Here is a 24536-nt window from a genome sequence, read left to right as displayed (position 1 = left end):
GGTGCGATCCTGGAGACCCGGGATCGAATCCCACGTCGGGCTGCCAGTGCATGGAGCCTGCTTCTCCCTCTGCCTATGTCTCTGCCTCTCTCTCTCTCTCTCTGTGTGACTATCATAAATAAATAAAAATTTAAAAAATATATATTTATAAAAAAACAAAACAAAACACCCGGCTCTCATCATGAGAAAAGTACTTAATCCCCATCACTTATTTAATGTTTTTTAAAAGAATTTATTTATTTATTTATTTATTTATTTATTTATTTATTTATTTATTATTTGTTTATTTATTTATTCATGAGAGACACAGAGAGAGTGAGAGAGAGAGGCAGAGACACAGGCAGAGGGAGAAGCAGGCTCCATGCAGGAAGCTTGACATGGGACTTGATCCTAGGTCTCCAGGATCACGCCCTGGGCCAAAGGCGGCTCTAAACCGCTGAGCCACCCAGGCTGCCTCCAATATTTTTATTTTAAAGTATTTTATTCATTTATTTGACAGAGAGAGAACAAGCAGGAGGAATGGCAGGCAGAGAAGAAGCAGGCTCCCACTTGAGCAGGGAGGGAGCCCGATGTGAGACTTAATCTTAGGACCCTAGGGTCACAACTTGAGCTAAAGGCAGATGCTGAACTCACTGAGCCACCCAGGTGCCCGAATAATATCAGTTTAATGTGCCAGGTTTATTATATAAGTGGTAACATTAAGGAATGCTACATGAAAGATATATTGAAACCCTCAAGAGTATATAACTACATGAATAGGTATTGTTTTACAAAACATTTTCAGTTTTATATATGTGGGTATGTATTTCCTCTTGTAGGTTTTATAAAGTACAGTAAGAAAGGATTAAAATAAAAAAGACACAGGGGCATCTGAGTGGCTCAGTTAGTGATGTGTGCTCATGATTTAAGCCTCATGTTGGGTATAGAGATTATTTAAAGAAAAAAATCATTTAAAAAAAAGATGCAAACTCCACATTATATTGAACACTTTTATTTTTTATTTATTTATTTATTTTTTTAAATTTATTTATGATAGTCACAGAGAGAGAGAGAGAGAGGCAGAGACACAGGCAGAGGGAGAAGCAGGCTCCATGCATCGGGAGCCTGATGTGGGATTCGATCCCGGGTCTCCAGGATCGTGCCCTGGGCCAAAGGCAGGCGCCAAACCGCTGCGCCACCCAGGGATCCCATATTGAACACTTTTAAAAAGTATTTTATTTATTTTTTAAAGGTTTTATTTATTTATTTATTTAAAATATTTTTTTTAAAATTTATTTATGATAGTCACAGAGAGAGAGAGAGAGAGGCAGAGACACTGGTAGAGGGAGAAGCAGGCTCCATGCACCGAGAGCCCGACATGGGATTCGATCCCGGGTCTCCAGAATCGCGCCCTGGGCCAAAGGCAGGCGCCAAACCACTGCACCACCCAGGGATCCCAAGGTTTTATTTATTCATGAGACACAGATAGAGAGGCAGAGATATAGGCAGAAGGAGAAGCAGGCTCCTCGCAGGGAGCCCAATGCAGGACTCCATCCCAGGATCCTGGGATCAGACCCTGAGCCGAAGGCAGATGCTCAACTGCTGAGCCACCTACGCATCCCTATATTGAACTCTTTTAGTTCTCTAGCATTGTGATCCCAATTTTGCATTTGAGAAAACTAAGGATGAAAATAAGTAATTTGCCTAAAGTCACACAGCTAGATTCTTCTAGAATAGGGATTACAAACTTTTATATGAAAGGCCAGACATTACATATTTTAGGGTCCTGGGACACATGGTTTCTGTTATATTCAACTCTGCTATTGTAGCATGAAAGTAGTAATAGACAATACATAGGTGAATAATCGTGGCTGAGTTACAATGGAATTTACTAGACTAAAATAGGAATTTTGCATAAGCTTTGTGTGTCATGAAATATTCTTGAAATATCGCTTTGATTTTTATCATTCATTTGATTTATTTTTCATTTAACCATTTAAAAATGGCTAACAAAGGGCACCTAGCTGGCCGCTGGCTCAGTTGGGGGAGCATGTGACTCTTGACCTTGGGGTCGTAAGTTCCAGCCCCACACTGAATGTAGAGTTTACTTTAAGACAAAACAAAGGGCACCTGGGGGGCTCAGGTGGTTGTGTCCAACTTTTGATTTTGGCTCAGGTTGTGATCTCAGGGTTATGAGAAGGAACACTGCATCAGGACCCGTGTTGGGCATGGAGCCTGTTTAAGATTCTCTCTCTCCTTCTCCTTTTGCCCCTCCATCCCTCTAAACAAAACAAAAAAACCCATTAGACTTTGGAGCACCTGCCTCATTCGGCTGATAGAGCACAGGGCTCTTGATCTCAGGTTTGAGTTCAAGCCCCACATTAGGTATAGAGCTTACTTTAAAAAAAGAAAGAGGGATCCCTGGGTGGCGCAGTGGTTTGGCGCCTGCCTTTGGCCCAGGGCGCGATCCTGGAGACCCGGGATCGAATCCCACATCAGGCTCCCGGTGCATGGGGCCTGCTTCTCCCTCTGCCTATGTCTCTGCCTCTCTCTCTCTCTGTGACTATCATAAATAAATAAAAATTAAAAAAAAAAGAAAGAAATGACTAATAATTATTAGCTAGTGGGTTGTAGAAAAACAGGTAAGCTGGATTTGGCCCATGAGTTGTAGTTTGGTCACCCATGTTCTAGGATCCAAGCCTTCCTGGATTCCTCTAGAACCCAAATCTTAACCACTGACTGGAGTTATATAAGTACTGATGAAACCAAATAATGTTCTTCCTGGTAATAATAGTTCCTTACAATTCTTATAGTACAGTTATGTTCTGAGGACTTCCACATACACTGTCCTGTGTGAACCTGGCAATGCCTAATTTCACTACTTTAACGATTTATTTATTTAATTGAGGGAGGAAGGGAGAAAGAGAGAGAAGCGGGGAAGGGGGGTAGAGGGTGAATCTCCAGTGGACTCCTCGCTGAGTGCAGAGCCCAACATGGGGTTCTGTTCTTATAACCCTGAGATTACAACGTGAGCTGAAACCAAGCAGCAGACACTTAACCGAGTTTGACACCCAGGTGCCCCTTATTTTCATTATTATTTTTTAAGTAAGTTCTATGTCCAAAGTGGGGCTTGAACTCACAACTCTGAGATCAAGAGTCTCATGCTCCACAAAGTGAGCCCTCAAGAAGCCAATTCTCATTAGAAGTTTGCTCCTGACATGGAATATAGGTAGGGGAATGTTGGGTGATTGTTATGGTTAATAGGCATGGATCACTCATCTCTATCCATTAAAGAGAGAGACCTGCCAAAGGGACCAAAATGTTTATGTGCTGTTTAGGCTACCCTTTTCCCTTTTCCTTGCATGGTGTACTTTTTTTTTTTGTATTTTTTTTATTAGAGTTCGATTTGCCAACATATAGTGTAACACCCAGTGCTCATCCCGTCAAGTGCCCCCTCAGTGCCCGTCACTCAGTCATACCATTCCCATTTTTGTTTCTTAAGGTTTGCTTTTTTTTAAGTTTGTTTGTTTGTTTATTTATTTATTTATTTATTTATTTATTTATTTATTTATTTATTCTTGATAGACATAGAGAGAGGGAGAGGCAGAGACACAGGCAGAGGGAGAAGCAGGCGCCATACAGGGAGCCCGATGTGGGACTCAATCCTGGGACTCCAGGATCACGCCCTGGGCCAAAGTCAGGCCCCAAACCCCTGAGCCACCCAGGGATCCCCCAGTTTGCTTTTTTTTTTTTTAAAGATTATATTACAGACCATTCCCACTCATTTATTACTTTTTTATATATATATATTTTTTTCAATTTTTATTTATTTATGATAGTCACAGAGAGAGAGAGAGAGGCAGAGACATAGGCCGAGGGAGAAGCAGGCTCCATGCACCGGGAGCCTGATGTGGGATTCGATCCCGGGTCTCCAGGATCGCGCCCTGGGCCAAAGGCAGGCGCCAAACCGCTGCGCCACCCAGGGATCCCTACTTTTTTTTTTTAAGATTTTATTTATTTGAGGGCAGTCCGGGTGGCTCAGCGGTTTAGTGCTGCCTTCAGTCCAGGGCCTGATCCTGGAGACATGGTATGGAGTCCTATGCCAGGCTCCTTGCATGGATCCTGCTTCTCCCTCTGCCTGTGTCTCTGCCTCTCAATCTCTCTCTGTGTTTCTCATGAATAAATAAATAAAATTAAAAAAAAATCCACTTAAAATTTTTTTATTTATTTGATAGAGAGCACTCATGAATACAAGTAGGCAGAGTGACAGGCAGAGGGAGAAGGAGGCCCCCCACTGAGCAGGGAGCCCAATGTGGGGCTTGATCCCAGGACCCTGGGATCCTGACCTAAGCTGAAGGCAGACACTTAACCGACTGAGCCACCCAGGTGCCCTCAGTTATCACATTTTTCGCCAGGGAATGGTGCTTTGGATTATGATCACTAACTATAAATTAGTAGATTAGACTTGAACTGTAATTAGCTTTATCTAGATTGTGAAAATTCTGCTTTGGAGTTTATACATCTTGATTTTATCTTCCTAAATCTTAGCTATCCATTACTGATTCTTTTTGACATGGACCTCCTCCGGTTTCACCCACCTTTTTTATTGCCTGCCATGTTTACACACTTAAAAACCCAACCTTCTGAGAATTTTTCCAGTGTATTTTCTTTCTTTCTTTCTTATTTATTTATTTATTTATTTATTTATTTATTTATTTATTTATTTATTTAAAATTATTTATTTATTTATTTATTTGTGAGAGACACACACAGAGAGGCAGAGACACAGGTAGAGGTAGAAGCAGGCTCCATACAGGGAGCCTGACGTGGGACTCGATCCCAAGACTCCAGGATCAGTCCTGGACGGAAGGCAGATAGATGCTCAACTGCCGAGCCACCCAGGCGTCCCTCTCCAATGTATTTACAATCACATTATGGTCGCCAAGTGTACTTAAAACAAAACCTGGTGAAATGGATGGTGATGTTCTTTGCAGTCACAAGATGTGAACTCAGTTTCAGAGTCAATGTATCAGAGTCAGGCTTTGTGGGAATGGGTAGTAGTGATATCCCCTAGGGGAGCCTATTGTGAGAGGATAGTTTTATTACATTCAGGTGGTAATAACTATTAACAGTGAGGTTTTAGGGCTTTGAGGTCCTTTTTTTTTCTGATGCTAGATCAGAGGTAGGAGTTGTCCCTTGATAAATGATAATTTATTTTTATTTATTTTTTTAAGATTTATTTATTTATTCAGAGAGAGAGAGGCAGAGACACAGGCAGAGGGAGAAGCAGGCTCCACGCAGGAAGCCCGATGTGGGAGTCAATCCTGGGTCTCCAGGACCACACCCCAGGCTGCAGGCAGCGCCAAACCGCAGCGCCACTGGGGCTGCCCAATAAATGATAATTTATTGAAAGCACCCAACATAGCATGCCTGGTACAGAAAAGACAGATGTTTTTGAATATAGTACCAGAAGAGGAAATTGAGGGACTGAAAAAGTGGCATATCTTGTACAAGTCACAGAACACATAGTCTCTCTCTCTCTCTCTCTCTTTTTTTTTTTTTTTTTCAAAATTATGTATTTATTTCTAGTAAAAATCTCCACTCATTCTGGGGCTCCAACTCACAACACTGAGATCAAGAGTCCTATGCTCTTCCAACTGAGCCAGCCGGGCGCCCCAGTCTTTCTTTTCTTTTTTTTTTTTCAGTCTTCCTTTTAAGGTTAATCTTTAATTAAAAGACCAGTACCTTCATCACGTAAAAAATTAAAATATTATAGATTAGATTAGTCCCCTTTGCCTAGCACCCTCAATCTCAAACCCTCCTTCACATTCCACAGAGACAGCTCCTGTTATCAGGTTTGTTTTCAGAATTGTTTTCTTGTGCTCTTTCCATTAAAAGTCTTTGCCTCTCAAGGGTGGTTTTATCTTTGACTCTCCCACACATTTCTTTTTTCTTCTCCCAAACATTTCTATAAAGCAGGAAAACAAAGAGCAGGAAGACAACTGACCAGGCACAATTCCAGCTCACTGTCAAAAAGGGAGAGATAAGATACATCTACACATGAATGGTCATGATAATATGTTTTGTTTCAGCCAGAGCATTCTTTCATCAACTCAGATGTATAACAAAGCCTTCCCTTGAACTGAGCAGGACTGTAACGGTTTCGATTGTTATTCATCAAGTAATTTAACCTCCATTAGTTACTAATTAGTATAGTGCCCTGCACAAAGATCAGCATATGCTAATTCCCTTCCCACCTTATTTTTGCATCTGTACCCAAAAGGTACACACCAGGTGTGAAAATAATTACTACTGTTTATTGAGGGTTTAACTATGTGCCACACAGGTACTTCACATGATCTTATTTAATTTTCATAACCTGGTGAAGTGGTGTTATGGCAAAGAGGCTCAAACTGAGGTAAGGCCTGCTGTATTCCAAAGTCCATGTACCTCCTAACCAGCCTGGAATATTGCCTTTGAGAATCAAATAGGTCAGTAAACGGGAAAATAAAGTCGAAAATACTATGCTACAAGTATAAAGCATTATGTCCTCCTTTATGCTTAATTGCTGTAGTTAAAAACAGACCTTTCTGAGAGGATGGTTATTCATTGTTTGAGGACAGACAATCTGGTTTGGGTATCTTCAGCTAGAAGCAACTGAACCTAAGGCTTCCTTTTTTACATTTTAATTTTTTAAAGATTTTATTTGAAAGAGAACAAGCGGAGAGAGAGGCAGAGAGGGAGAAGCAGACTTCCCACTGAGCAGGGAGCCCTAGCATGGCTGGATCCCAGGGCCCTGAGATCACGACCTGAGCCAAAGGCAGGCACCCCATTTTTATTCTTTAAGCTTTTATTTTTTTAAAGGCATTTCTACACCCAAGGTGGAACTCAAAATCACAAGGCGGAGATCAAGTCTAGCACACACTACGGAGCGAGCCAGCCAGGTGCCCCTCTAAGCCTTTCTTTACAGGGAGCAATCCCTGCCTAAAAGGGTTGATTATAAGATTTAATAAAAACGGTTATGTTGACCTAGACTAAACAATCGATATACGTTAATCCATTTACGCGTACTGAGCTTGGTAATGCGGAAGTCAACCCCCACCTTTAACAAGACAGAAGCCCCCGGGCCCTTCCGCCCTGGGGAAGTTCCTTTTGAAGCCTGCTCCACGCGGATATACCTAGGCTAGCCGTTGGCTTTTTCCCGCGCAGGGGGCGGAGCGGAGCGCGAGCCCGGGAACGTGGTAGCGGAACCCCACCCCCCCGCCGGGACTACATCTCCCAGCAGGAACCACGCTAAGCCACCTGGCAAGCGGCGACCGCTGGTATTAGCTCAGAAGCCAGCGCTGTCCGTTTTCCCTCTGTCTTCCCCCAGTCTTAAACGTAAGGTCTATGAACCCGCGAGGGAAAAGAATGCGGCGGTGGCTACTTTTGCTGTGCAGCATACTGGGGATAGTAACCCCTCCTCCTCCCCTCCGCGCAAGGTTTGGGAAGCTAGGCCTGCCTTGAGTGGTTGGGCCACATCACGTGATGAGAGGAAGGCGGCCGCAGGGGAGCGACGCGTGGTGCCTTGTGAGGTCATCACTGCGCGACAACAAGCTGCAGTTGTGGGCATTCTGGATGCGGTAGGTAGTAACCTCCTGACAACTCCGAGTACTAGAAATCCTGTAAAATCTCCCTTATCTGCTCCTTCCCGGTGCCCACCCCCGCCTCGGCTCTGTTGGCTTCTCCCGGTTGGCTTGGGGAGGTTGGAGGAAGCGACGCGCTCTGTGGGCGGGCTGATGAGCCCCGAGCGAGCGACGCGTGGTGGCTCCTCCTTCGCCCATGACGCAGAGGTCACGTGACGGGCCGGGCCGCCTCTGCCGCCGCCGCTGCTTTGTAAGAGGCACATTGGCAGGTAACGAGCGGCGGCGGCGGCGGCAGCTGGTCCCGAGTCCAGCGAGAACAGCAGCGGTAATTGGCACCCTCTCTCTCTCCTTTCCTGTTCCAGAGCTCTGAGCGTGGCAGCGTGCGCTTTCTAGTCCTGGGTTCACCTCTTCTTTCCTCGAACCCTCTTCATACTGCCCCAGCGCCCACTCATGAAGACCGGGCCAAGCGTCCCTCGCCAGCTTCGTGCGTCCTCAGTATGCCCAGGCCTGGGCGCCTTCCTTCCTCTCCCTGCGGGTCGTCCCGGGCTGCTGCTTGCCTACCCGGGTCCTAGTCGGCCTGGCCCCACCCAACCCCAGGGGGCGCCTACCCCTCCCCCCTTCGGGTTTCTGCCCTGGAGGGTGTGGTTTTCTCTCCCACCTCTGTCCCTCCCTGCCTGTCCGCTGGAGCTCCCGCGCCACGCTGATGCTCCCCATCCTGATTACCTTTGGTTTTTCACGCCTGTCTCTAGTCTCGGGACTGGACGTCTTAGAGCCCAACTTCTGCGCTCTGTAGCCTTTTTCGGCTTACCTGAAGGAAGAGTTAGATTCTCCTCTTTCATTCTGGAAGGTTTTGGTGTTAGACTCTAGGGACTCAGTTTTCCTCCTCAGTCCCTGTTCCTCTAGTCTGATTTGGTCAAGAGTTTTTTAATGTAGTTTTGAGAGCGCACTGTAAATGGCAGTTCTGTTGTAATACATATTCAAAATGTTACTCTCTCATTAGTGTATTGCATCTCCGTTTTCTTTGCCTCTGTATCACTTTCCCACTTGGCTTACCCACCTTTCCCCCTCAGTTTTCAATCTGATTTTTTTGCCAGGCATCTGAAGTGCCACCACTCTGGTTTCCTATCCTTGTTCTCTCTAGTAGGTGATCCCATCATCATTCCTGTTATGTCCTGTTTGACATAATCATGTAGGTTACTACCACCTCTGTTGGATATTGGCTTCTACGTATATCCTAGGTATATGTATATGGTCGGTCTGTCAGTATTTAGGCTTACTGGTTTTCTTTAGCTCCTGTGTGTCCTAGCATTTGAGAGCTTTTGAAGGTCTTTATCAGGTATCTAAACATCATTTATTTGAAGGGCATATAATTAACTTTTTGGTGAATCCAGGTCTTTTATATTTTCTATTATGGTATACTTTTGATTATTTTTTATGATATACCAAGAGTTGTGTCAGTAGTTAGTGTATTCCACACTTTTTGTCAAGTGTTGGACATCCTAATTTTTTGTATCAGTTTGTCTCATCAGGATGGAAGGAAGCTTAATACCTAAGCTCTCCTGTATCCTAGGCATTGGGTGCCTAGATTTGATGGTACCTGTTTCAGGAAAGGGAATAAATTCCACTCTAGATGATGGAGTCTTACAGTCCACCAATATCTCTTGCCTACCTACAGTGTCTCTTGGCTGGGGCTGTCATCCTCTTATTGCTAGAACACTTACTATCATTAGTCAGAAGTTATTAGTTTCCCACACTGCTCTTCTGCTTATCTCCAGTATGTTCCATCTGATTTTTTCCTCCTTACGGCTAGTTCACATGTGGATGAGATTTTCCTCCACCACTCTCCCACTTGTTTTCCATAGCTCTGATTTCCCTATTGCTTCCTTGTTTCTGACCCTCAGAAATTAAACAATTCAGAGAAAGGAGTTTTTTGTTATGATTGAAATATGCCTGGAAGTGGTGGCATGGAAATGAGGCCATGGGAAAGGGTTGTGATAATTGCCTCTCCTGCCTGTTTCCTGCTGCTCTGGTTTCCTCTGGCCTCTCTCTTTAAATGTGGGCTGGACCAGGAGCAGTCACATGGAGCTGCCTTTAGAACAAGGCTAGAACAACAATAACACCTCACTTCCCTTTCCTGGTAACTGATGCAGCCTGTGCTGTGCTCACCCGCAGGGTCTCTTGGTATTAGCCCGAGTGACTTTTATTGTTTAGGGAGAAATGGTAGGAGAACATGGAGAAAAATGGTTAATTTCAATAGGTCCTGTGTTTTGGTGGGAACTGGTTGCTATCTCTACTCCTTTAATAGTACACTATACGTAGAAGGTATAAACCAGTGTTTGTTTGTTTTATTTATGATAGTCACACACAGAGAGAGAGAGAGGCAGAGACATAGGCAGAGGGAGAAGCAGGCTCCATGCACCGGGAGCCCGACGTGGGATTCGATCCTGGGTCTCCAGGATCGCGCCCTGGGCCAAAGGCAGGCGCTAAACCGCTGCGCCACCCAGGGATCCCTGAAAGTAGTAGTTTTGAAGTATTGATTCCCCAGTCCTTTTTATTTTTTTTAAAGATTTTGTGTATATGTTAGAGTTTGAGTGCATAGGAGTGAGGTGGGCGGGGAGCAGAGGGAGAGGGACCAGCAGACTCATTGTTTACTGAGGTCAGAGCCCCACCCAGGGCTTGATCCCAGGACCTTGAGATCATGACCTGAGCTGAGATTTGGAGTCAGATGCTTAACCAACTGAGCCACCCAGGCATCCCAAGTCCTCTGTCCTTTTTAGAAATGATGACTTAAGGGGTGCCTGGGTGGCTCAGTTGGTTAAACATCTCTGCCTTTGGCTCAGGTCATGATCCGAGGATCCTGGGATGGAGCCTACATCGGGTTCCCTGCTCAGTGGGGAGCCTGCTTCTCCTCTTGCTCCCCTTGCTTGTGCTCTGTCAAAAACAAACAAACAAAAAAGGCTTAAGATTTGTTGTTATAAGATACTTTTTTGTTTTTGGAGTAAGCCTATTTATAAAAGATTGATGCATGCCTGCTCAAAAGGAGTCTGCATGAATTCACAGATTGTGAGGTTTCTCTGTTAAGTCTGATTTAGTTTATTAATCCTGTGAGGTCAGCTCTTAATTTGAGTAAATGGAGTGTCCTTTATTTTTTATTTTTTATTTTTTTTAAAGATTTTATTTATTTATTCATGATAGTCACAGAGAGAGAGAGAGAGGCAGAGACACAGGCAGAGGGAGAAGCAGGCTCCGTGCATCGGGAGCCCGACGTGGGATTCGATCCCGGGTCTCCAGGATCGCGCCCTGGGCCAAAGGCAGGCGCCAAACCGCTGCGCCACCCAGGGATCCCCTGCAGTGTCCTTTAAAAGTGAAGTGTATTGGGACTCCTGGGTGGCTCAGCGGTTGAGTGTCTGCCTTTGGCTCGGGTAGTGATTCTGGAGCCCCGGGATCGAATCCCACATTGGGCTCCCTGCAGAGCCTGCTTCTCCCTGTCTGTCTCTCAGCCTCTCTCTCTCTGTCTCTCATGAATGAATAAAGTCTTAAAAAAGTGAAGTGTATGGCACTGGTGGTGTTGACTTGGTAAGATGGTGGATCACTGATAGGTCTTGGAAGCAGCTGTTTTCTTCCTCTTCCCTCATCCCCACCCCAGGGAGAGTGGAGATGTAACTTAAAGAAATACAAAGAGAGGAAAGACTTGGGGGGAATATCACCATGTGAGCCTGTGGTTTGATTTTGAACTAATTTTGACCTTTCAAATATTTAGGAATGGAATCCTTTTTAATTTTTTTTTCAATTTTTAAGTCCAAGAACCAAATTAGGTTTTTGTTTTGTTTTTTGTTTTTGTTTTTTAAATTAAACATTTTTAAAAGTATTTAGAGTTTGCTGGGGGTGTGTTTGGCGGGACAGAGGGAGAGAGAGACTCAAGTTGATTCCTAGCTGAGCATGACTAACAGGAGGCTCCATCTCGACCCTGAGATCATGACCTGAGCCAAAATCAAGAGTCAGATGCTTAACTGAACCACTGAGCCACCCAGGTGCCTCCCAATCAGATTTGTTTCGACAGATATGCAAACTGCATAAACTGATATTTCCTACCCTCCCTTTTAAAGTATTTCTTAGTGTTCTTTACAGTGTTTCTCTCAAAGATGCTGCATGCCCTGTATTTTTAATTTTTTCAAATTTTATTTAAGATTTTATGTATTTATTCATGAGAAACACAGAGAGGGGCAGAGACACAGGCAGAGAAGCAGGCTCCATGCAAGGAGCCTGATATGGGACTCTGGGATCACTCCTTGAGCCAAAGGCAGACACTCAGCCACTGAGCCACCCAGGCGTCTGGGATTGTGGGTTCTCTAAACATGTTGGGTGTAGAAATGACTTAAAAATCTTAAAAAGTAAATAATCGGAGTTAAAAAATTTTTGTCATAGGTTTTTGAAGACCACGTTTGTGAGTTTGTTGTCAATGCAGTGTGTATGCCAGAATGAGTTTTAATTTTCAGATAACTCATTTTCACACTGAGTGATGAAATGAATTGTATAAATATTTGGAATTAATTTACGAAATGAAGCTTGGATAAAAGTAGGTGTTTAAGACTACGTAGAATTCTATGAAAAGTTGTTAGGAATGTGTAGCTTGTTTTTCTTCGTTTTGGAACTCTGAAAGTAATAGAACGTGTATTGGGTCTAAAACTTAAAATTTCTTTTTTTATAATTTATTTATTTACTTATTATTTTTTAAGGATTATTTATTTATTCATAGAGACAGAGAGAGAGAGAGAGGCAGAGGGAGAAGCAGGCTCCATGCAGGGAGCCTGACCTGGGACTTGATCCAGGGTCTCCAGGATCACGTCCTAGGCTGCAGGCAGCGCTAAACCGCTGCACCACCCGGGCTGTCCTAAAACTTAAAATTTCGTTGGGAGAAGATTTTCAAAGATTTATAGAGAATTTCATTTGGATTTGGTTCCAAGCTTACTTTTGCTGCAGCCTTGTTTCTTGCTGTTAATATAGTGTTACTATTAACCTGTTTTTATTTTTATTTATTTATTTTAAAAGATTTTATTTATTCATGAGAGATGGCAGAGAGAGAGACAGAGAGGCAGAGACACAGGCAGAGGGAGAAGCAGGCTCCATGCAGGGAGCCCGATGTGGGACTCGATCCCGGGACTCCAGGATCATGCCCTGGGCCGAAGGCAGGTGCTAAACTGCTGAGCCACCCAGGGATCCCCCTATTACCTGTTTTTAAGTTAAGATGGAACGTAGGAACTTTCTCATTTAAAATTAAACTGTGGGCAGCCCTGGTGGCTCAGCGGTTTAGCGCCGCCTGCAGCCCAGAGCGTGATCCTGGAGACCCGGGATTGAATCCCACGTCGGGCTCCCTGCATGGAGCCTGCTTCTCCCTCTGCCTATGTCTCTCTGCCTCTCTCTCTCTGTCTCTCATGAATAGATAAATAAAACATTAAAAAAAAAAAAAGAGTTAAATTGTATGGGGGCACCTGGGTGTCTCAGTCTATTGAGCATCTGACTCCTGGTTTTGGCTCAGGTCATGATCTCATGGGTCGGGGGACCTAGCTCCCATATCCAGTGTCTAGCTCTGAGCTCAGTGGGGAGTCTGCTTGAAAATTCTATCCCCCCACCCCCAGTGCTTGTGCAGCACATGAGTGTGCTCTTTCTTTCAAATAAATCTTTAAAGAGAATAAAGTTATACTGTATGTACACAAGCCAATAATTGGACATTGCTCAAACTTTTTTCATGTGGTCTCAATCTTCTCATTAGATCAGTCCTAGATATTATATGTATGAAGACTTTTTTATTTTAAATATTTTATTTATTCATGAGAAACACAGAGATAGGCAGAGACACAGGCAGAGGGAGAAGCAGGCTGCATGCAGGGAGCCTGATGCGGGACTCGATCCCAGGTCTCCAGGACCAGGCCCTGGGCCAAAGGCGATGCTAAACCACTGAGCCACTGGGCTGCCTGTATGAAGACTTTTAGAAGCTCAGTTGCATCTTGTTAATGGTATCTTTCTTATATTTTTCTCTTCCCTGTGTTTTGTCTCTATTTTGTATTTCTGCCTCCTCTTTGATCCTCATACAAAACACTATCAACACTCAGTCTCAACTGAGGAAGTTGTAGACCTGACTGTACTTGCCACATAATCCTGCTGCTTTCCAAGCAGGTGGATGAAAACCTAAAACAACTTCACGGGCTTGGGCAAGGCACGTAGTGCTACCTGTATTGTGGGTCTACCTTGTTGTCATGTGTGCTCTTTGAAGGGTGTGATTTTTCATTTGCTGATAGTGTTTGGCATTGTCAAATCATTACATGAGAGAACAAGGGGGCTTAAAAAAAAAGAAATTTAGCTGAAATAGGGTCTAGGAAAAAAAAGACTGGGTTTATGACAGGCCTTACATTTATTGCTTTTAGACCAAATCAGTTTGTTCCTCTGCTTCTGAAATTTCCATTGTATGAGAGATTTTAGGATCAGGCTAACCGATACTGTTTTAAGTAAGAAAACCTACTTTAGAAAATTTGAGAAAATCTAAAGAAAAATTAATCATGGTTTACCATTTTAGTAGAAATCCTTTTTTAAAGGTTATTTTATTTTATTTTTTAAAGATTTTATTTATGAGAGACAGAGAGGGAGGCAGAGACACAGAAAGAGAAGTAGGCTCCATGCAGAGAGTCCAATGTGGGACTTGATCCTGGGTCTCCAGGATCATGCTCTGGGCTGAAGGCAGGTGCCCAATTGCTGAGCCACCCTGGTTCCAAGATTTGTTTATTTTAGAAAGAGAGCATGAGTCATGGGAAGGGTGGGGAGAGGGAAAGAGAGAATCTCAAGCACACTCCACAGAGCTTGACTTGGGGCTACATCCCATGAGCCCACGATCATGACCCAAGGCAAAACCTAGAGTTGGGACGCTTAACTTGGCCATCTAGGCATCCCAGAAATCCTTTTTTTCCCTTTTATGTAAAGCATATGCTTAAAGTGGAATAATAATTTTATACTTAATGATTTTTTTTTTTACCTAATGATTTTTTATTGAGAAATAGAGAATATATTACCAAAGAAGGTATATGAGGTATGAAAAGACATGTAGAGTTTTCAAAAACAAGAATGAAATGACTAGGGCAGCCTGGGTGGCTCAGTGGTTTAGTGCCTGCCTTCGGCCCAGGGTGTGTGATCCTGGAGTCCCGGGGTCGAGTCTCATGTTGGGCTCCCTGCATGGAGCCTGCTTCTCTCTCTGCCTCTCTCTCTCTCTCTCTCTCTGTCTTTCATGAATAAATAAAAAAAATAAAATCTTAAAAAAAAAAAAGAATGAAATGACTAGCCGAGAAATACAGAATTACTGTTACCTAAAAGCTCCCTGTCATTTCCTGAGGCATTCCTTTCCCTCTTTCCCAGAGGTAACCATTACTCTATATTTTGAGTTTGTTTTTTTACATTTTTTTTCTTTCTGGGGGGGTGGTTCAGTTGGTTGGGCATCTCTCTGCCTTTGGCTCAGGTCATGATACCATGGTGCTAGGACTGAGCCCCACGTCAAGCTCCCTGCTCAATGGGGAGCATGCTTCTCCTGCTCTGCCTGCTGCTCCCCCTGCTTGTCCTGTCTCTCTCAAAATCTTTTATTTATTTATTTATTTATTTATTTATTTATTTATTTATTTATTTATTCGAATAACACAGAGAGTGGGGCAGAGACATAGGCAGAGAGAAGCAGGCTCCATGCAGGGAGCCTGATGTCAGACTCAATCCTGGGACCCCAAGATCACGCCCTAGGCCGAAGGCAGATGCTCAACCACTAAGCCACCCAGGCGTCCCTCTTACAAAGTCTTATGTCATTTTTAAATTATTTTTTAGAATAATTTCCATTCCATATAATCCATAAATAATACGTAGTTAATATTGCCTATTTTCTTTTCTTTTTTTTTTTAATATTGCCTATTTTCAATCTTGATTTATTCAGAGTAAACTCTACCCACAATGTAGGGCTCAAATAGCCCTGAGGTCGAGTCTCGTGCTCTATGACGTCAGCCATGCCCCCCTCAATCTTGTTTTAAATGGAATTGTATGATTTTGATAATTCTTTCACTCTTCAGTGTTTTAGATTCATTCATGTTCGTTCTTACTGTCAGTCATTTTTAGTAGTATGGTACTCCCTTGTAAGGCTATGTCACATCTTATTCTATTGTGATGGATGTTAGTGTTTTTTTGTGATTAGAAATTTTACTTGTCTCTTTGTGAATACTTGCACAACCTGATCCACCCCCCCTCCCCAAGACAAACAAACTGATTTCTCAAGACTATGTAACTGAGAGAAGTTTCTGGGTTGTGTGTAGAGTATGTGTAACTTTGCTTGATGATCCCAAACTGTTTTAACACTTCTAATGAAGCTCTTCATCTTAACTACGGAACATAGAAAATTAAAGAGTTTTTTTTTTTTTTTTTTAATTTATTCATGAGAGAGAGAGAGGCAGAGACCTAGGCAGAAGGAGAAGCAGGTTCCACGTAGGGAGCCCAATGTGGGACTCGATACTGGGACTCCGGGATCACACCCTGAGCCAAAGGCAGATGCTCAACCGCTGAGACACCCAGGCGTCCCAGAACTTAGAAAATTGAGTGATTATTTCTTCAGTTCTCTTGAGGATGTACATAACTTATTCTAGAAGCCTGGATTATCTAGAAGTAGATTATTTTATTTTTTTTATAAAGATTATTTATTTATTCATAGACACAGAGACAGAGAGAGAGGCAGAGACACAGGCAGAGGGAGAAGCAGACCCCATGCAGAGAGCCTTCCTGACTTGGGACTCCATCCAGGGTCTCCAGGGTCATGCCCTGGGCTGCAGGCTTGCGCCATCAGGGCTGCCCCTCTACAAGTAGTTTAATTCATACATACAATGAGTACCTTAGACATTAGAACTTAATTCTTGAGACTGTATTGATACAGGGTTCCACATCCTTATCTACATTTAGTATTGCTTTAATTTTTAAATGTTTATGGCAATTGTAGTGGGATGTTTTAGATACATCTTTTATGAACATAACACAGCTGGATTTTGCTTTGCTAATATATCCTACCAACTTTTCTTTAAATTTTTTTTTTTTTTTAATTTTTATTTGATAGTCACACAGAGAGAGAGAGAGAGGCAGAGACACAGGCAGAGGGAGAAGCAGGCTCCATGCACCGGGAGCCCGACGTGGGATTCGATCCGGGGTCTCCAGGATCGCGCCCTGGGCCAAAGGCAGGCGCCAAACCGCTGCGCCACCCAGGGATCCCCCAACTTTTCTTTAAACTGGAGCATGGAGACTCATTGTTGATTATAATTATGGATACTTTGTAAATATTTCTGCCATCAAAACCTTTTACTTGCCTTGTCTTTATTGTTTTGCTTTTCTTTTTGCAGTTTTGATTCTTCTGTTTGGTTTCTCCAACTTTTTATTTTACTTTATTACTATTATTTTTAAAATTTTTATTTATTTATGATAGTCACAGAGAGAGAAAGAGAGGCAGAAACATAGGCAGAGGGAGAAGCAGGCTCCATGCACCGGGAGCCCGATGTGGGATTCGATCCCGGGTCTCCAGGATCGTGCCCTGGGCCAAAGGCAGGCGCCAAACCGCTGCGCCACCCAGGGATCCCTATTTTACTTTATTTTTAAAGATTTATTTATTCATGAGAGACACCGAGAGTGAGGCAGAGACCTAGGCAGAGGGAGCAGGCTCCATGCAGGAAGCCCCACGTGGGACTTGATCCTGGGACTCCAGGATCATGCCCTGAGCCTAAGTCAGATGCTCAACTGGTGAGCCACCCAAGCGTCCCTCCTCCAACTTTTTTATCTAATATTTTTCTGATTTATGAAAGCTAAGCATTATGAACACATGTATACCTTTGACCTTGAGTGACTACTTAATATTTTGCTACATTGACTTCTCTCTCTACTGTGCCCATTATCTTTTGAGGCTAAATGTTTAGAAAGTAAAGTGAAACATCTGGATATTTATACCTAAATATTTCCTTAGCAAGCATCTCTTTGCAATAAAGAACTTCTCTTACAAGTAACAATAACCTAATCCTACCTAGGAAAGTGAATATTTAATAATATATGTGTATAATGAATAATATCAATATCTGATAAAATTCACATATTTCCCAGTTCACAAAATGTCTTTGGTAACTTTTGTTACTGTTGTTTGTTTTACCCTATTTAAGTATTGTCACTGAACTATAATATTGAATGATAATCCACTTAAGTGACTATTTTGTCATTTATCACGCATAATTGCCAGTCAGATTATATGATAACTACTGCTGGTACTTAGTTTAGATAATTCTTGCTAGTGTTAAGTAAATTGCAGTTTATCATAGGATAAGTGTTAACTTTTTTGAGCTGTTAGAAAGACAAAGAATATTCTATGTATCTTGTTAATCTTGTATAGACCCCAGGTTTTGAAAAAAATATGGAAAGTCCTTTTGATGTGTGGGAATAAGAGTAAACTATTACATAAATAAAAACTTTAGAAAGTAAATTCTCATGGCATTTTATTTCTGTGAAATGGTCAGTGTAGGTTAAGCCAGGTAAGGTCTGAGTGATAGTTGTTACTGAAATGCTCATAGATGTTCAGCTGAACAAAGCTTTAATGTTGCTACTTGTCAGCAACTATTAAAAGCTACTGATACAGATGCATAATGCACTGTCCCTGTTCTCTAGGTGCTTACATTCTGATGGGAAGACAAGTAGACACAATGCAGTTAGGAGTCAGAATCCTTTTGGGAGCAACAGAGGGAAAGCACTATTGGTTGAATCTGGATATTGAGGAGACTTCCTTGAACCAGTGGGAGACTGATCCTTACTTTTCCTGTATTTTTATAGGATCAATAATGGCCAAATTACTGGTTATAATTACTTCTCTTGTTAAAACACTTTGAATTTTATTTTTTTATTTTTTTAAATTTTTATTTATTTATGATAGTCACACAGAGAGAGAGAGAGAGAGAGAGAGAGAGAGAGGCAGAGACATAGGCAGAGGGAGAAGCAGGCTCCATGCACTGGGAGCCCAATGTGGGATTCGATCCCGGGTCTCCAGGATCGCACCCTGGGCCAAAGGCAGGCGCTAAACCGCTGCGCCACCCAGGGATTCCAACACTTTGAATTTCAGAGGTGCCTGGCTGGCTTAGTGGTGCATGTTTTGATTTTGGGATTGTGAGTTTGAGCCCCAGATTGGGCATAGAGATTACTTAATAAAATCTTTGAGGAGCACCTGGGTGATAGAATTGGTTAAGGGTGTAACTCTTGGTTTCAGCTCAGGTCATGATCTCAGGGTCATGCGCTCCACTTTAGGCTCTGGGCTCAGCATGGAGTCTGCTCCAGATTCTCTTTACCACTCTTTCTTTCTTTCTTTTTTTTTTCTTAAGATTTTATTTATTTATTCATGAGAGACACACACGGAGAGGCAGAGACACAGAGAGAAGCAGGCTCCATGCAGGTAGCCCGATGTGGGACTCGATCCCAGGACCATTCCCTGGGCTGAAGGCAGGCACTAAACGGCTGAGCCACCCAGGTGTCCTTCCCACTCTGTTTCTCCCGCTGCTCAGACTTAAGCTTGCTCTGTCTCTCACTCTTTCTTAAATAAATAAAATCTTTAAAATATTTGAAAAATAATGAAAAGGCGCCTGGGGGCTTGGTCAGTTAAGCATCTGTTTATTTCATCTCACGTCTTTTTTTTTTTTTTTTTTTAAGATTTTATTTATTCATGAGAGACACACAGAGAGAGAGGCAGGGACAGGCAGAGAGAAGCAGCAGGCTCCATGCAGGGAGCCTGACACGGGACTTGATCCTGGGGCTCTAGGATCACACTCTGGGCCAAAGGCAGGTGCTCAACCGCTGAGCCACCCGGGTGTCCCTCATCTCAGGCCTTGATTTCAGTGTGAGTTCAAGCTCTGCGTTAGGCTCCATGCTGGAGTGGAGCCTCCTTTAAAAAAAAAACAAAACAAAGCAAAACAAAAAAACAAACCCACCCAGAATTTTGTGTCCATAGTTCAGTTTTGTTAGATTTTGCTATTATTGTGATTACTGTATTGTATCTTTTGTTTGGCCATGATTGGTAGTTTATTTGTACCAGCCAGTAAAACAGAAACTATGTTATTTATTTATTAAAATATTTTGGATGCCTGGGTGGCTCAGTGGTTAAGCGTCTGCCTTCAGCTCAGGGCGTGATCTCGGCCTCCTGGGATTGAGTCCCACATTAGGCTCCCTTTGGGGAGCCTGCTTCTCCCTCTGCCTGTGTCTCTGCCCCTCTCTCTGTCTCTCATGAATAAATAAATAAAATCTTTGAAAAAAAGATTTTTATTTCTTTGAGAGCTAGTGAGAGTGCCTACAAGCAGGGGGAGGAGCAGACTCTGCTGAGCAGGGAGCCCTATGTGGGCTTGATTCTGAGATCATGGGGGACCCTGAGATCATGACCTGAGTGAAGGCAGCCACTTAACTGACAGAGTGACCTAGGTGCCCTTATTTCATTTTTTTAAGTTTTTATTTTTATTTATTTATTTTGTAATCCCAACATGGGGCTTTATTTTTTTTTTTTTTTAAATGTTTATTTATTTATGATAGTCACAGAGAGAGAGAGAGAGAGAGGCAGAGACATAGGCAGAGGGAGAAGCAGGCTCCATGCACCGGGAGCCCGACGTGGGATTTGATCCCGGGTCTCCAGGATCGCGCCCTGGGCCAAAGGCAGGCGCCAAACCGCTGCGCCACCCAGGGATCCCCCAACATGGGGCTTTAATTTATAACCCTGAGATCAAGAGTCTCGTGTTGTACAGACTTGAGCCAGCCAGGTATCCCAAGAGAAACTAAGTTTCTCTATTCTATTTATTTATGACAAGTGAAGCCTATGCCTAATGTGGGTTTCAAACTCAGGACCACAAGATCAAGAGTAGCATATTCCTCTGACTAAGCCAGCCAGGCACCCCAAGTTACTCTTACTATAACTTAGTCATATTATTTTTTTGGTCAACTTTTTTTTTTTTTTTTTCCTTTAAGTTTTATCTATTTGAGTTGGAGAGAGAGCATGAGCAAGGGAGAGGGGCTTAGGGAGAGGGAGAGCAGGGAGTCTGATTCTACTCGGAGGTCAATCCCAGGACCCTGAGATCATGACCTGAGCCCAAGGCAGATGCTTAACTAACTGAGCCACCCAGGCATCCCTGGGTCAGTTTTTCTTTTTCTTTTTCTTTTTTTTTCCTTTTCTCTTCTTTCTCTTCCTTTCTTCCCCTTTTCCTTCTTTTCCTTCTTTTCCTTTTTCCTCCTTTCTTTCCTTCTTTCCTGGGTCGATTGATTTTCTTTTCTTTTCTTTTCTTTTCTTTTCTTTTATTTTATTTTATTTTTATTTATTTATGATAGTCACAGAGAGAGAGAGAGAGAGAGAGGCAGAGACACAGGCAGAGGGAGAAGCAGGCTCCATGCACGGGGAGCCCGATGTGGGATTCGATCCCGGGTCTCCAGGATCGCGCCCTGGGCCAAAGACAGGCGCTAAACCGCTGCGCCACCCAGGGATCCCTTTTCTTTTCTTTTCTTTTCTTTTCTTTTTTCTTCTCTTTTCTTTTCTTTTCTTTTCTTTTCTTTTCTTTTCTTTTCTTCTTTTTCTTTTTCTTTTTCTTTTTCTTTTTCTTTTCTTTATTCTCTCTCTCTCTCTCTCTCTTTTAAGATTATTTATTTATTTATTTATTCATGAGAGAGGCAGAGACACAGGCAGAGGGAGAAGCAGGCTCTATGCAGGGAGCCCGATGTGGGACTGAATCCCGGGTCTCCAGGATCACGCCCTGGGCCGAAGGCAGGTGCTAAACCGCTGAGCCACCCAGGGATCCCCCCCCCCTTTCTTTTTAATGTTTTATTTACTTATTCATGAGAGATAGAGAGGCAGAGATGTAGGCAGAGAAAGAAGCAGGCTGCATTTGGGGAGCCTGATGCCGGACTCCGTCCCAGGACCATGGGATCATGACCTGAGCCAAAGGCAGATGCTCAACCACTGAGCCAACCACAGGTGCCCCCCCGGGTCAGCTTTTTATAGTAACTTGTTGAATGTCTCAGTTTTTTTCCATTTAGGGTCTCATTTCCTGGCATATTGATTATTTGGTGAAACACTTCTTTGAGTTGGAAACCAGAGGACCTCTTAAATTCTTAGCTTTGGTACTTCAGTTTATTTATTTATAATTTTTATTTTTTATTTATTTTTTTCTTCAGTTTATTTAGTATCTTTTTTTTTTTTTTAAGATTTTATTTATTTATGAGAGACACACAGAGAGAGAGAGGCAGAGACACAGGCAGAGGGAGAAGCAGGCTCTATGCAGGGAGCCCGACTTGGGACTCGATCCCGGGTCTCCAGGATCACGCCCTGGGCTGAAGGCAGGTGCTAAAACCGCTGAGCCACCCGGGCTGCCCTCTTTTTTATTTTTTAAGATTTTATTTATTCATTCATGACAGAGAAAGTGTGCGTGTGCGCGAGGGAGAGACAGAGGCAGAGGGAGAAGCAGGCTCTGTGCAGGGACCCTGATGTGGGACTGGATCCCGAGTCTCCAGGATCACACCCTGGGCTGAAGGCGTCGCTAAACCGCTGGGCCACTGGGGCTGCCTATTTAGTATCTTTAATTCTTTGTGATTGGGAGTGCTAAGGTGATGTTGGGAAAATGCCTTCTGTATATTACAGAATAGTTCAGGTGGTGATTACAAGAATAAAAATCTTGTTAGTTAATATAGGCCTTTTACTACAGAAGTTTTTTTTAAAGACAGGTTAAGCTATTTAATTGTTCTAATGCTTATCTCCTTTACCAGAAGATCCCAGCTGTATTGGGATATACCTAGTGTACCATGAACCAGTTTATATACTGTGACAGCCTAGCCATCTGTGGAACAAAGAAACAACCAGTGTCATAGCGGATTTTATTGAAGTGTATTTGGTCTGCAGTGATAGTTGTATAGTCGGTAAATACTAAAAATCATATAATTTTTTACACTTAAAAAGGGTGAACATTATGGTATTTGCTGTTCCTCAGTAAAGTTATTTAAATTGTTTGAATAGGCAGTATTTTGAAATTAAATGGCAGAAACAAAAGTCTATGAACATTAATACTATAGTCACTAGTTTTTATGGTAGCTATTAGGATGTAGACTAAGCATTTGAAGTACATTTTTTGTTTGGTGCTCCTTATAGGCTTGAGAAGAGTAAAGTGTTTGGTCAAGGTTACCTAATCTAGTAATTTGTAGAATGCAGGTCTGTGTGACTGCCAAACCTTTGTTCTTGGCTGCCCCTCCCCACCCCCAACCTGTCCCCTTAATCATAATACTGTACTACTTTACCTGTCTGAAATACTGCTGTCTGGGAATATAGCCAAGTGCTAGATAAGTCAAACAATGTCCACATTTGTGGTACATAAGCTTTGGGTTTTGCACTGCATGGAAAATGAAGGGATGGAGATCCAGGTGGAGCCCTTACACTCCAGTGATTGGTTCCACTAGGTCCCATTTTACTTTTATTTATTTTCATCTATTTACCTAATTAATTAAGCTCTATGCCCAAGCGTGGGGCTTGAACTTACAACCCAGGAGTTACATACTCTACTGACTGAGCCAGCCAGGCATCCTGCTTCTATTTTATATGTTGGGGTTTAGTTAGACATTTAGTTGGATTAGATTTCTGTGGTTTAAAAGAAATGCTGCCTTTGCTTTAGTTTTTCATTCTGATTTTACTAGCTGGTTTAGTCGGCATGGTGAGCTGATCTCTAAGCCCTCTGCCAATTTAGGTGCTTTCTAAGAGGAGGTCAGGCACATAGCACTGAGAAGTGGAAATTGATAGCACACTGTGAGAACAGAGTCAGAAGAAAGCTATAAAATTACGTGAAAATTACACTTAAGAACTCAAACTGCTGTTAGGCTCTTTAGTATATTGTTAAGTGACCCTAAAATGCCATGGAGTTGTGGACATCAAGTAGAGAGTAATTGCTGTTTATATTAAGGGACAGAAAATAAAAAAATGGGGTTATATTCAGTATGCTGTTGAAAAAAACATGCCTGTGGAAGGTGGAGACAAAAAAGTAGGTGCAGTTTGGGAGAATGGCAAGGCCAATTTGACAAAGTATAGGAATCACAAAGGAATAAAGAGCTTGTATTTTACTAAGGAGTTGATTTGTAAACAGAAGATTATGGATTTTAGCAGTATTCTAGAAGATTAAACAGGCTACTTTGGAATCAGTTTCACAGTTAAGGTAGTTCAGACAAGCAAAAAAGGGCATGAAGTTTTTGTGAACTAGAGAGGAGGCAATTATTGATATTATTATTGATAAAGGTACCTTATAACTGCTGGGTTATGTATGTGACCCTGACATAGCAAAAGTCATACTGGACAAGGGCTACATAACTTATTCCTAAAGACAAGGATGGTATGGTGTCTGAGAAGTCAAGGGAATAAAATTATGAAATGTGTTGAATGCCAGAGACAAGTGAAAGAATGAGAATAGAAAAAATATTTTGAAAAAAAATTAAAAAAGATTTTGACATGTGGAGGTCAGTGACCTGGGGAATAGCATTTTTCCTGTTTGTATGAGATGGTGAGGGACACCAGACTAAAAGGGAGGTGTTTTTTTTTTTTTTTTTTAAAGATTTTATTTATATATTCATGAGAGACAGAGACAGACAGGCAGAGGGAGAAACAGGCTCCATGCAGGGTGCCTGATGTGGGACTCGATCTCAGGACTGCAGGATCACGCCCTGGGCTGAAGGCAGGTGCTAAACCGCCGAGCCACCCAGGGATCTAAAAGGGAATTGTTTAGTGAGGAAGTGGAGGCAGTGAGTGTATTCTTCTTGAGATATACAGCTGAAGTAGTCATTGCTTACAAGATAGAACATGCAGTTTCCCAGAGTGCTTGGAAAATTATTTTGTAAGCCTTTGTT

At 42.6% G+C, this 24536-nt stretch overlaps 1 protein-coding gene across 6 annotated transcripts in view; it reads left to right on the top strand.

The window, feature by feature from the left end:
- Positions 1-7267: 7267 nt before the first annotated feature.
- Positions 7268-24536, top strand: part of UBAP2 (ubiquitin associated protein 2) — a 124621-nt gene continuing 107352 nt past the window's right edge. For 3 of the 6 annotated variants that reach the window (XM_072841686.1, XM_072841680.1, XM_072841687.1), the window contains exon 1: positions 7972-8088. In XM_072841686.1, the coding sequence (XP_072697787.1) occupies positions 8055-8088 (34 nt within the window). In that variant the 5' untranslated portion in view covers positions 7972-8054. Of the gene's footprint in view, positions 7602-7800; positions 7930-7971; positions 8089-24536 lie in introns of those variants that run through there. The other 3 variants (XM_072841683.1, XM_072841682.1, XM_072841681.1) reach the window with 3 other exon arrangements.

The sequence above is a fragment of the Canis lupus genome, chromosome 10, assembly GCF_048164855.1.
Source record: "Canis lupus baileyi chromosome 10, mCanLup2.hap1, whole genome shotgun sequence".
Lineage (NCBI taxonomy): Eukaryota > Metazoa > Chordata > Mammalia > Carnivora > Canidae > Canis > Canis lupus.
The sequence above is the reverse complement of the archived record's forward strand: the minus strand, read 5'-3'. Positions and strand labels throughout refer to the sequence as shown.